The 12,049-nt window shown below is 41.4% G+C and overlaps 1 protein-coding gene across 3 annotated transcripts in view; it reads right to left on the reverse strand.

Moving 5' to 3' along the window:
- Positions 1 to 12,049, reverse strand: part of fryl (furry homolog, like) — a 165,201-nt gene that overhangs the window by 45,092 nt on the left and 108,060 nt on the right. For all 3 annotated transcript variants that reach the window (XM_061888409.1, XM_061888408.1, XM_061888406.1), the window contains 7 exons: positions 8,937 to 9,138; positions 8,608 to 8,729; positions 6,839 to 7,026; positions 4,806 to 4,900; positions 4,138 to 4,733; positions 1,953 to 2,221; positions 726 to 866 (listed from right to left, as the gene is read on the reverse strand). In XM_061888409.1, coding sequence (XP_061744393.1) covers positions 726 to 866; positions 1,953 to 2,221; positions 4,138 to 4,733; positions 4,806 to 4,900; positions 6,839 to 7,026; positions 8,608 to 8,729; positions 8,937 to 9,138 — 1,613 coding nt within the window. The remainder of the gene's footprint in view (positions 1 to 725; positions 867 to 1,952; positions 2,222 to 4,137; positions 4,734 to 4,805; positions 4,901 to 6,838; positions 7,027 to 8,607; positions 8,730 to 8,936; positions 9,139 to 12,049) is intronic.

Genomic DNA, 12,049 nt, shown 5'->3' on the forward strand with positions numbered 1-12,049 from the left:
ATGTACCAAACACCTCAACAACCTGACATCATGACACACCAGTAAACCAAAAATGTACTCTACCTGAACACAATCTTCAGTTTCAAGTGTTCCAATTTAGCTGTAAGTTGAGTGTCAAAATGCAAAAAAAAAAGGAAAATAACACCAAAAAGACAAAAACTTTTTTGCCCCTATTTTATACCTATTTTTTTCTTTTTGCATTGTGATTCTCAACTTACAGTATGGTAATGTGTTGGGTATCATAAACAATTTTCCAAATCAATTAAATTTAAATTCATAAGTTTTTAAATCTCAATTTGATTCAATCTGCACTTATATATTGAAAGTGTCTCAAATATGTTCAAATATACAAATTTACCTGGGAGGTGAGGGGAGCAGTGGGCAGCAGCAGTGCCGCGCCCGGGAATAATTTTCGGTGATTTAACCCCCAATTCCAACCCTTGATGCTGAGTGCCAAGCAGGGAGATAATGGGTCCTATTTTTATAGTCTTTAAATCACCAAATGATACCCAAGCGCGGCGCACATTGCTGCTCACTGCTCCCCTCACCTCCCAGGGGGTGAACATGGTGATGGGTGAAATGCAGAGGACAAATTTCACCATGCCTGGTGTGTGTATGACAATCATTGGTACTTTAACTCTAATGTAAACACAGGGGTATCAGATATGGGTCACTTCCAAATACACGTAAACATACATGTAGACACTTAAGTTTTAAAGGCTCACCTGAACGTATTTGCCTATGATCTTCATTATCTCCAGGTTAAACTGTTTGACCGGGGCAGCTGACAGGTCAATATGACTCAGCAGGCTGTAGATGAGCTGCAGTAAGGACTGCTGCATGCTCGGAAGCCCCTTCTCCAGCAGCTGTCAAACAGTGGAACACAAGTGGTTGAATATACTCTCTCTCACTCACACACACACACACACACACACACACACACACACACACACACACACACACACACACACACACACAGTTATTCATACATAGGTACCTACGCTCCCACATACATACACAAATACAGTACATATCTACATACTCCAAGTTCGTCCATCTATACGCACATTCACGGTACAAACATACACATTCACTGTACAAACAAACATACATATACTGTACATATACGTACATTTACTGTACAAACATTCATATACACTGTCTGTTCATATACAAGTACATATACATACATACACTCATGCACATAATCCCGTTTGATCAAACATATATCAACGTTGTTGCCCTAGGCTAAACTGGGTAACACATGGCATATTAACAAAGCTTAACCCATTGTTACAATAACAATCTACAAGATTAATATAGGTTGCCTCTCTCTCTTCCCCTCCGTCTTTCGGTATTCCTTTTTTTTTATTCTTTCCAGTAATAATTATGTATACGTACTGTTGCATCTGAACAACTGTATTGTTGATAATAGAGGTAAACTATTGGTATTGTTCATGATCAATAGCACTTTTTCTATTTGTATTTGTATTGCTCTAGTTGTAGTGTAAAAATGCTCATTGTCATTTCTATATTATTATTTATTTCACTAACTGCTTCTTTGCTATCACTTTTACGATCATATTTGTACATATCTTATGTGCTGGTGTTGTTCTATTGTTGTTGTTATTGTTGTGTTTGCTGTTGTTTTTGTCTCTCTGTCTAATCCCCCTCCTATCCCCACAATTTCCCCATCTGTCTTCCTTTTTTTCTCTTTCTATCCCTTCCTGCTCCGGCACCAAATGATAATATAAATACATTTAATAAAGTAAAATTTAAATTAGGCAACAAGAGAAATATCCTACACTTCCTTTTTGTAAAGTAAATCTGAACAGCCAATATGGGCATCAACATCAACTGTATGATTTGCCTGGAAGCTGGACAGGACAAAAAAATATATATATATATTGAGGCTGGGGGAGTTCCATCTTATTGTTTTCCTGGCATAGTACCTCAGCCAAGTAGGTCACCAGGTTCAAGGTTATCTCGGCGAAGGCGTCGTGAAGGTAGCGGCACACCACGTTGATCCAGTTGGGGCAGTCGCGGGAATAGCTGTGCGTGCTGTACAGGCTCATCATGTGCGCCAGGTTGGAGAGGGTGGCCGACTTATCCTCGGCGCACACTTTCGCGATCCTGTCCGCCGTCTCCTTGCAGAAGGCGGTGGGGCTGTCAAAGTGCTGGATGAGGTGCGGCAGGAGGCAGAGGATGTTCAGAGGGAAACCTGCCACGGGAGTGTCACAAGAAGTACCATGAATGTGAGGAGATGCCGCAGCACATTTGCCGAATGAGTGTTATGATAATCTGTGCTTAAGTTCAGCAAGCTTTCCCTTTCTTGGTACGACTGTAAGAGGTGGGCAGTGGCAAAACTAATCGGGGCACAAGACGAGGTCCTTTTAAACCCTGTGCTATCGTGCGAAAAAGCCAGGGCTTTTAGCTCTTAGCTGGGTAGTCAGCGCGCTTGCCTCTCATTCCAGCGACCAGGGTTCGAGAAGAGGGAAAAACTCAACGCAGCTGATAGGGAGAGAGTACAACACCGCTACACTTGTTCTCTTCTTTTCCTTTTTCTTACGCATTGCCGCTCCACTTTTATGGTAGTATGAACGTCCAGTCATGTTAACTTTTTTGTAAAAATACTTGCTTGTACTCTGTTGACAAGTGACTGATGATGTTGGTGGACGGTTGATGACGAGCTTATTTTAAATTGCCTTTCAAATGTCTATTCTTGGTGTTGGGTTTTATCAAATGAATTTCCCCCAAAAATGCGACTTACATATGTTGTTTCCTTCTATATTATGCATTTTCGGCAGGTGCGGCTTATACTCCGGAGCGACTTTTACTCCGAAAAATATGGTAGTCATGAAAATAAAGAAAACACATTGAATGAGAAAGTACTAATAATAATAATGGATTAGATTTTATATCACGCTTTTCTATTATTAGATACTCAAAGCACACATTCTGCAAAAATTGCAAAATTGATAGTATTGCAAACATTTAAAAAAAGTGGAATGAGGTGAAATCTAATGAGAAAAAGTGGCAATGTTGACACAAAGCTGCCAAGTAGGCAGCTTTTTTTTTTCCTTTTATCTTTATTTTCTTTTTTCTCCATTGGTCAAAAAAAAAAAGGACAACAAAAAACTATGTTATAATGAATTATTCCTTAAAAATTATCTCTTTAAAATGTTTTATGTGGAAATAAAAAAATGCATATGTTGTGTGGTTGCCATATAAAAACATAAAAGTTTTGACAAAAGAGCATAAAACAAACAAAATAATAGTTCAAACTTAAAATTGACAGATATATCGGAAGTTGATCTTGAAATGTAAGTGTTAAAAGTAAAAAAAAAAAATAATAATAAAAATGCATCACTTTATGAGTGGGGAACCTTTCGGATCTCAAATATATTTATCAGGATTTTATTTAACTTTTCACTGTGATTACTCAAAAATATTAAATCATTAAAATAAATGGTGTCCTGCATTATTGATCTTTGAGGGCTTTAATTGCTTAATAAAGGAACTCTCCTGAAGGATTAAATAAAGTACTATCTATCTATCTATCTATCTAAATACTGCATATTTCAGTTTTACTATAAAAAACAAAGGTGTCTTTGACAGAAAAGGCATAAAACCTTATTTGTTTTACTTTATATCAACTTCAAGTTGATATAGAGATTTACTGTAAGCATTAAATAAAAAATGAAAATAATAATTTGACTTATTTTTAACATTTTAGTGACTGAGACCCTCTATGCTCCCCATGAGCCCTAAGGATTAAAAAAAATCCATATATTTTGTTATGGTTTAAAAATTTAAAATATCAAAATGGCCCCCGCATGCTTAAATGTTTGCGTGTGCGGCACTCTGTGGAAAAAGTTTGGACACCCATGCTCTAACCACTAGGTAGGTTGATAATCAGAATGACTCTGGAAATGATCTACAAAGTCAGCGAATTTGCATAAGTACAGCAATAAAGAAGTGATGGGACAAGCAAACGAAGCGTGAATGTCATCGTGAACGCAGGCTAGAAGTTGTGCCTAAATCCAGGACGCTACAAATACCCAAGTGTGAATGTCATTACGCCCTAAAATCGGGATCTTTTTCCTGACCCACAAAAAGCAACTCCTTAACACTTGCCTGCCAGTTGTGATGGGTCAACAAGCGTGTGCCTGGAGACACTGATGAGCTTGCTGAGCAGCTGGATGGTGAGCTCCTGCGTGGACACTGAGGTGAAGCCTTTCAGGAAGAGCTGCAGCAGGCCCGGGAAGCTGTACCACTTGAGCTGGGCCTGGATGCGCTCCAAATGTTCCCTGCTGTCGGCGCGGTCCAGAGGGAGTTGGCCCAGCAGCTTGTTGAGGAGCCGCAGCGCCAGCAGGTATTCAAACTCGTAGTCCGACTCCAGCAGCGAGGCGGCGATCCAGAAGACGGTGGCCATCAGATTGGCGGGGTCCACCGGGGGGTTGGTGTCCCGCTCCGGGCCCCCTCCGCCACCCAACGATGATAAGCTGCGGGTGCGCGCCAGGTTCCCGTGGCTGCCCTCAAGTCGGTCTGCCACGTCTAAGGTGTTACTCCGCGGCCTGTTGACTTTCCGCTCGCTCATCAGACTGGCTCGAAGCGAGTGGCTGCGATTGTGCACAGATTCGAAAAGCCTGCCGGTGCTCAGGTTCAGCTGGCCCGTGCTTTTTCTGTTGGCCGCAAACTTGGGCCCCAACAAGTGATCACAAGTGGAGGTTCTGAAAGGACAGTGGACGGTGAACAAAGGAGGACCACAAGCCGCACAGGCGGGGACGGGTATAAGGACGTACTCTACTAAGGCGGTGAGGAGGTCGTAGTTTTTGACCGTGTCTGCCAGCGTGTCAATGCCAGACTCCAGTGTGAGAAGTAGTTCAATGACAAAGCCCTAAAGAGAACACAAAAATAAAATGTGAACGTTAATTACTCTTAAAGGTGTTGATAGGGATAGACTACAGAATACTGTAATTGTTTTAATTACATTATAACCTAAACCACAAAGAGTATGGGGCTGGAATTAGAAACCAGTAATCTTTCTCTTATTGCTGAAATTTAAAACCTTATATGTAAAAAAAATATATATATTTACTTTTTTAATTTTTTATTTTAATAAGGATTTGGAGTGCATGCAAAAGTGGAAAGGAAAACATGGCCCTCATTGGCTACATGGTCATTTATAAAATACACTGCACAAGACAACAGAACTCAACTTTTAAAAGCCATAAAGTCATTGTAAACAGTACTACGACTGCCATCTTTTGGAATCAATTAAGTGAACATTCAAACCCTTGATATACTGAATCAAAAATAGTGCAGTGGTTCTCAATTTTTTTTCCACCAAGTACCACCACAGAAAACACTGGGCCCTCTGCGTACCACCATATTGACCAACATTAAAATACAATAGCGTAGTACGCCTAAATGTTCATTAAAAACAAGGCAGAGGTTTTATTTAACAAGTATATTTTTGGCCACTGCAACATTACACACAGTTTGAACTGTAACACTGTGACTGGATATTAAATTAAGTTATTCTTTGGCGTACCACTAGATGGCGTCCACGTACCACAGTTTGAAAATCCCTGATTTATAGCATTTGAAAAGAGCAAAAATTATGCACAAAGCAAATTATAACCTTGTACCCAAAAATATACAACCATTCTTTTCAACAAAAGAGAAATGTGACATACGAGAAAAAAGTTAATTTAAAACGTGGACCCCGACTTAAACAAGTTGAAAAACTTATTCGGGTGTTACCATTTAGTGGTCAATTGTATGGAATATGTACTGAACTGTGTAATCTACTAATAAAAGTATCAATCAATCAATCAATCAAAACATTTAGTACATCAGTATGTGGAATTTAATTATGGAATGGATTAGGCAAAGAAGTTAAACTACTAATATAATCCACTTTAGAAAACTGTTCAAACTCAAAGTATTTGTAAAGTACAAGAAAGAAGAATCCTGATAAACATCTTTAACATTATTGGAAAATGAGATAATCTTATTCATCACATAATGTAAACCATAAATTACTTATTTATTTATGAGAACTTTATTTATTTATGTAATAATTATTTACCTAATCATTTACTTACTCATTTAATTATTAATTATTACTGTAGTTCCAAATATGTTACAAAATTGCAATGAAACGAAAAGGGGTAGGATTAAATAAGCTCTGCTTCCTTCTACTCCTTTTCATTATACATTTCGAAGTTGCTCACAGTCACAGCAGTCATTACCTATTTTCATTGACACGAGTAGTTCTTAACATTTGTAGACAACCCACTAGGCAGCTATAGTAGACCCAGTTGTAAATTAAATGGAGGCAATTAGTGGAGCATTTACAGTAATTGGGAAAATTAACAATTGATCAATCCATTATTTGATTTTTGAATTGTTTTTTTTAAACGTGCCTCCTTGTTGTATTGAGCAAAATGACGCTCTGTATGGATTAGTCAAGTTGTTCTTCAGGACACAAACTAGCTAAAACTAAGTCAACAGCGCCTCTATTGGTTGCAGCTGAGTAGTGCACTCCATTTTAAACAGTGCACTACTCAGTATTGTTTGAGTAGTATTATTACGTAATACTAAAAGCGCTCTGTGATGAGGTGGCGACTTGTCCAGGGTGTACCCTGCTTACCGCCCTATTGCAGCTGAGATAGGCTCCAGCGACCCCAAGCGTTCCCAAAAAAGGGACAAGCGGTAGAAATGGATGGATAGACTACAAGCGCTTGCTTACCTTAAACTAAATCCATATAGCAATCGTACTTTTAAAGGTTATTTTCCAATATGGAGTATGAGTGCAACACACACTGACCTGAGCTTCCTCCCCGGCATCCCCAACAGTCTCCACCAGCCTGGAGAGAATGTCGGACAACGTGGCGGGAGTAAGAGGTTGCTTGAGTGCCCTGAATATCTGGAAGGAGCGGCCGGCATAGTGGCGAGAGGAGCACGAGAGAGCTGTCTGCAGGGCCACCTCGCTCAGCAATGACTCCAGCTGGAAACCTGAGGGGAAGAACCAGAATAATACAGCACGATATTTTGGGAGTTTAAAGGCTTACTGGAATGACATTTTCTTATTCAAACGGGGATAGCAGGTCCATTCTATGTGTCATACTTGATCATCTCGCGACATTGCCATATTTTTGCTGAAAGGATTTAGTAGAGAACATCGACAATAAAGTTTGCAACTTTTGGTCGCTAATAAAAAAGCATTGCCTTTACCGGAAGTAGCAGACGATGTGCGCATGACGTCACTGGTTGTAGGGCTCTTCACATCCTCACATTGTTTATAATGTGAGCCTCCAGCAGAAAGAGCTATTCGGACCGAGAAAGCGACAATTTCCCCATTAATTTGAGCGAGGATGAAAGATTTGTGGATGAGGAAATTTAGAGTGACGGACTAGAAAAAAAAAAGGCGATTGCAGTGAGAGCGATTCAGATGTTTTTAGACACATTTACTAGAATAATTCTGGAAAATCCCTTATCTGCCTATTGCGTTGCTAGTGTTTTAGTGAGTTAAATAGTACCTGATAGTCAGAGGGGTGTGATGAGGGAAGTGTTGAGGGAAGTCACGAAGAAGCTGTAGCAGGACAGAAGCTCCGCTGATCCCCGGTAAGAGGCGACTTATTACCACAATTATCTCACCGAAAACTGCCGGTTGAGATGTAGTCGGGATCCATGTTCGCTTGACCGCTCTGATCCATAGTAAAGCTTCACCTCCAGTAATTTTAAACAAGGAAACACCATGTGTTTGTGTGGCTAAAGGCTAAAAGCTTCCCACCTCCACCTTTCTACTTTGACTTCTCCATTATTAATTGGTCCGTACGTCAAACGAACGGCTGCCAAAAATGCTTCTGTACGGTGAACTGCACCATGGAAAGCGCTCACGCGGCGGACAGCGGAAACGCTTTAAGGACACCCTAAAGACCAGTCTCAAGGGCTGTGGTCTGGACCCAGAGACCTGGGAAGCCGATGCCCAACACCGTTCAAATTGGCGCTCTACAGTCTTGCATGGTGTAGCAGACTTTCAGGAAAAACGCATCCATGAAGCCGAACAGAAGCAACAGCTCTGCAAAACCAAGGACTGTTCCTCCCTCTCAGCCAGCCACCCCCCAGCCATAACCTGCGCTTACTGCAGCCGGTCATTCCGTGCTAGGATTGGCCTCATCAGCCATCTTCGCACACACAAATCAACATGAAGTCACCTGGTCATCTTCGAAAACAAAGGACGAACATGAAAATTAATTGAACAAATTGCAAAAGATTCAGCAACACAGATCTCCAAAATACTGTGTAATTGCGCGATGAAAAGAGACAACTTTTAGCCGTAAGTGGTGCTGGGCTAATATGTCCCCTCCAACCAATAACGTCACAAACACGCGTCATCATTCCGCGACGTTTTCAACAGGAAACACTGCGGGAAATTTAAAATTGTAATTTAGTAAACTAAACCGGCCGTATTGGCATGTGTTGCAATGTTAATATTCCATCATTGATATATAAACTATCAGACTGCGTGGTTGGTACTAGTGGGTTTCAGTAGCCCTTTAATTCTATTTAGAAGTAGTCAGCAGCCATACGGACCTGGCTGGGAATGTTTGAAGACGGTGATCACGTGTCTGACGAACACACTAAGCTGGTCGGCGCTCTTGATGTTAGGGTTCTTGGGCGACACGTCTTCGTGGTTCCACAACGGCCCACGCTTCCTACAAACATGACACACACAGACCAACATTTTAAGACTGCAAAAGCTCCAAATGTGCAAGATTAAGATCACAGCGTTTCAAAATCACACCATGCAACGTGCAAATACCAGTCAGCCAGTAAGGCCGTGCTGGAAAACAGTCGCACAAAAAGACTAAATGTGTCAATTACACTTCATCGTGGCTCTTAACACATGGGTCTTTTCTTACCTTGAGGTAATGAACTCTATGAGACCTTTGACCTTATCGTCCTTCTCAGCAGTGACGTCCACCTCGCTAAGGAGCGAGGGGGACAGGTGGGACAGAGTGGCCCCCGCCGCCCCGAGACTTATGCTGGACGACGTGGAGCTGGAGCTGAGGCCGGAATCGGTCACAGGCGACGGCTGAGAGTCGGGCAACAATTCTTGCACTCCTGCAAGGGGAGAGAAGTTCAACGTTTGAACCTCAGATCAGAAAGCATCACATAACTCACTCCTATAAGTGAGTGTTATGCTTTTTCTGTGGATTTGCGTGGCGTTTGACATTTCCCCCCTCCAACATCAGAGCTTTCTTTTTTGTACTTAGGAGCTTTTTAAGAAGTGAGTTATGTGAGGGGGTAGCATGATGGCACAGAGGTTAGTGCATTTGCCTCACAATACGAAGGTCCTGAGTAGTCTTGAGTTCAATCCCGGACTCGGGATCTTTCTGTGTGGAGTGTGCATGTTCTCCCAATGACTGCGTGAATTCCCTCCGGGTATTCCGGCTTCCACCCACCTCCAAAGACATGCACCTGGGGATAGGATGATTGGCAACACTAAATTGGCCTTTGTGTGTGAATGTGAGTGTGAATGTTGTCTGTCTATCTGTGTTGGCCCTGCGATGAGGTGGCAACTTGTCCAGGGTGTACACCGCCTTCCGCCCATGAAATAATTAACGTGGACCGCGACTTAAACAAGTTGAAAAACTTATTCAGGTGTTACCATTTAGTGGTCAATTGTACGAAATATGCACTGAACTGTGCAATCTACTAATAAAAGTTTCAATCAATCAATCAATCAAAGCCCGAATGCAGCTGACATAGGCTCCAGTACCCCCCGCGACCCCAAAAGGGACAAGCGGTTGAAAATGGATGGATGGATGGAGATATATGAGGCACATTTAAAAGGTTAATTCGAGTGCAGACTCAGCGTTTTTGTTGTTTGATGCCATAATAGTACAGTTGTCAACATATTTTGCACACTGAATCAATACAAAAGGAATTGATACCAGTATAAAACAATACCGATTTTCGGCACCCTTGTCTGTGTTATTAAATGTTAATTGTTAATTAACACAATCTCATTTTCTCATTTAACATGGACAGATTATGATAACTGTGCTGGCCGTTTTTTAAACAATTTTTTTTTTTTTTTTTTTAGAGTTCAGAGTCTCAAGTACATACGGTAGACTTTGCATGTAGTTGTAATTTAGAGACAAAAGGTGGCAGTAGTGTATAGGCTACGGCAGGGGTGCCCACACTTTTTCTGCAGGCGAGCTACTTTTCAATTGACCAACTCGAGGGGATCTACCTCATTTATATATATCATTTATATTTATTTATTTATGAAAGAGACATTTTTGAAAACAACTTAAATGTGTTTAAAGATAATACAAGCATGAGTAACACATATAGATGTCTTTCTTAAAAAAAAAAAAAGAATATAAGTTGGTGTATTACCTGATTCTGATGACTTGCATTGATTGGAATCAGACAGTAATGATGATAACGCCCACATTTTCAAATGGAGGAGAAAAAAAGTTGTCTTTTCTGTACACTACCACATGAAAGTGGTTGGTTTTTGGCATCTAATTCATCCAGCTTCCATAAACTTTACAAAAAAAACATTGGCGGCAAATTCCGTAGCTTGCTTGATTGACATTCACGGCACCCGAGGGTCTTGTGAGATGACGCTGGCTGCTGCCAGTTCATTATTATGAAAAAATGACAGAGAGGAAGGAGAGAAACACTTTTTATTTCAACAGACTTTCGCGCCGTCCCTTCCGTCAAAACTCTAAAGGCCGACTGCACATTTCCTATCTTCACAATAAAAGCCCTGCTTCATGCTGCCTGCGCTAACAAAATAAGAGTCTCGGAAAGCTGGCGTGCACAAGTGATGTGCACGCCAGCTTTCTGAGGGATCGCTTGTGCACGCCAGTTTTCCGAGACTCTCTATTTAGTTAGCGCAGGCAGCATGAAGCAGGGCTTTTATTGTGAAGATAGGAAATGTGCAGTCGTCCTTTAGTTTTGACGGAAGGTACGGCGCGAGAGTCTGTTGAAACAAAAAGTGTTTCTCGCCTTCCTCTCGGTCATATTTTCATAATAATGATCTTGCAGCAGCCAGCGTCATTTCACAAGACCCTCCGGTACCGTGAATGTCATTTAAGTGACGTCTTGGTGAAGATTGATGATCAATAATTTTTAGGTCTATTTTTTTTAAAAGCCTGGCTGGAGATCGACTGACACACCCCCCGCGGTCGACTGGTAGCTCGCGATCGACGTAATGGGCACCGCTGGGCTACGGTGTGTTGCCTAGCAAGGAAGTAGTCTTTGTCATGAAGCTGAACGTGCCAAGCTAGTTTTACCTTGGGCACGGCAGAAAATTTATACTGTAAGTACAGTACTTATTACCACACTTGCCAACCTTGAGACCTCCGAATTTTGGACATGGGAGTGTGGGGGGGCTTGGGGGTTGCGCTGCAAGGGGTTGTAGGTATTTGTTCTGTTGCGTCTATGTTGTGTTACGGTGCGGATGTTCTCCCGAAATGTGTTTTTCATTCTTGTTTGGTGTGGGTTCAAAGTGTGGCGCATATTTGTAACAGTGTTAAAGTTGTTTATACGGCCACCCTCAGTGTGACCTGTATGACTGTTGATCAAGTATGTTTGCATTTGCCAAAGTATGTGCTGAAAAGCTGCACATATCATGTGGCTGGGCTGACACGCTGGTAATGTACGTGATGACAGGTTGTAGAGGACGCTAAAGGCAGTGCCTTTAAGACCCGCTCCCAATATTTCTGTCTGGGTGGAAATCGGGAGAAATTCGGGAGAATGGTTGTCCCGGGAGATTTTCGGGAGGGGCATTGAAATTCGGGAGTCTCCCGGGAAAAATCGGTAAGGCTGGCAAGTATGCTTATTACACACCAGCTGTTTGATTTTAACTTGCATCTTAGTTGTAGTTTTCATTACTAAATTGGGAAATTGCCATGTAAAATTGCTGATGCTAATCAATAACATGTATTTGGCAAAGCCAAAGTAAATTAGCATCGAGCTAGCACATTTTCAATAAGCAGCCTTACTGTATTTAAGA

The sequence above is a fragment of the Nerophis ophidion genome, linkage group LG26, assembly GCF_033978795.1.
Source record: "Nerophis ophidion isolate RoL-2023_Sa linkage group LG26, RoL_Noph_v1.0, whole genome shotgun sequence".
NCBI lineage: Eukaryota > Metazoa > Chordata > Actinopteri > Syngnathiformes > Syngnathidae > Nerophis > Nerophis ophidion.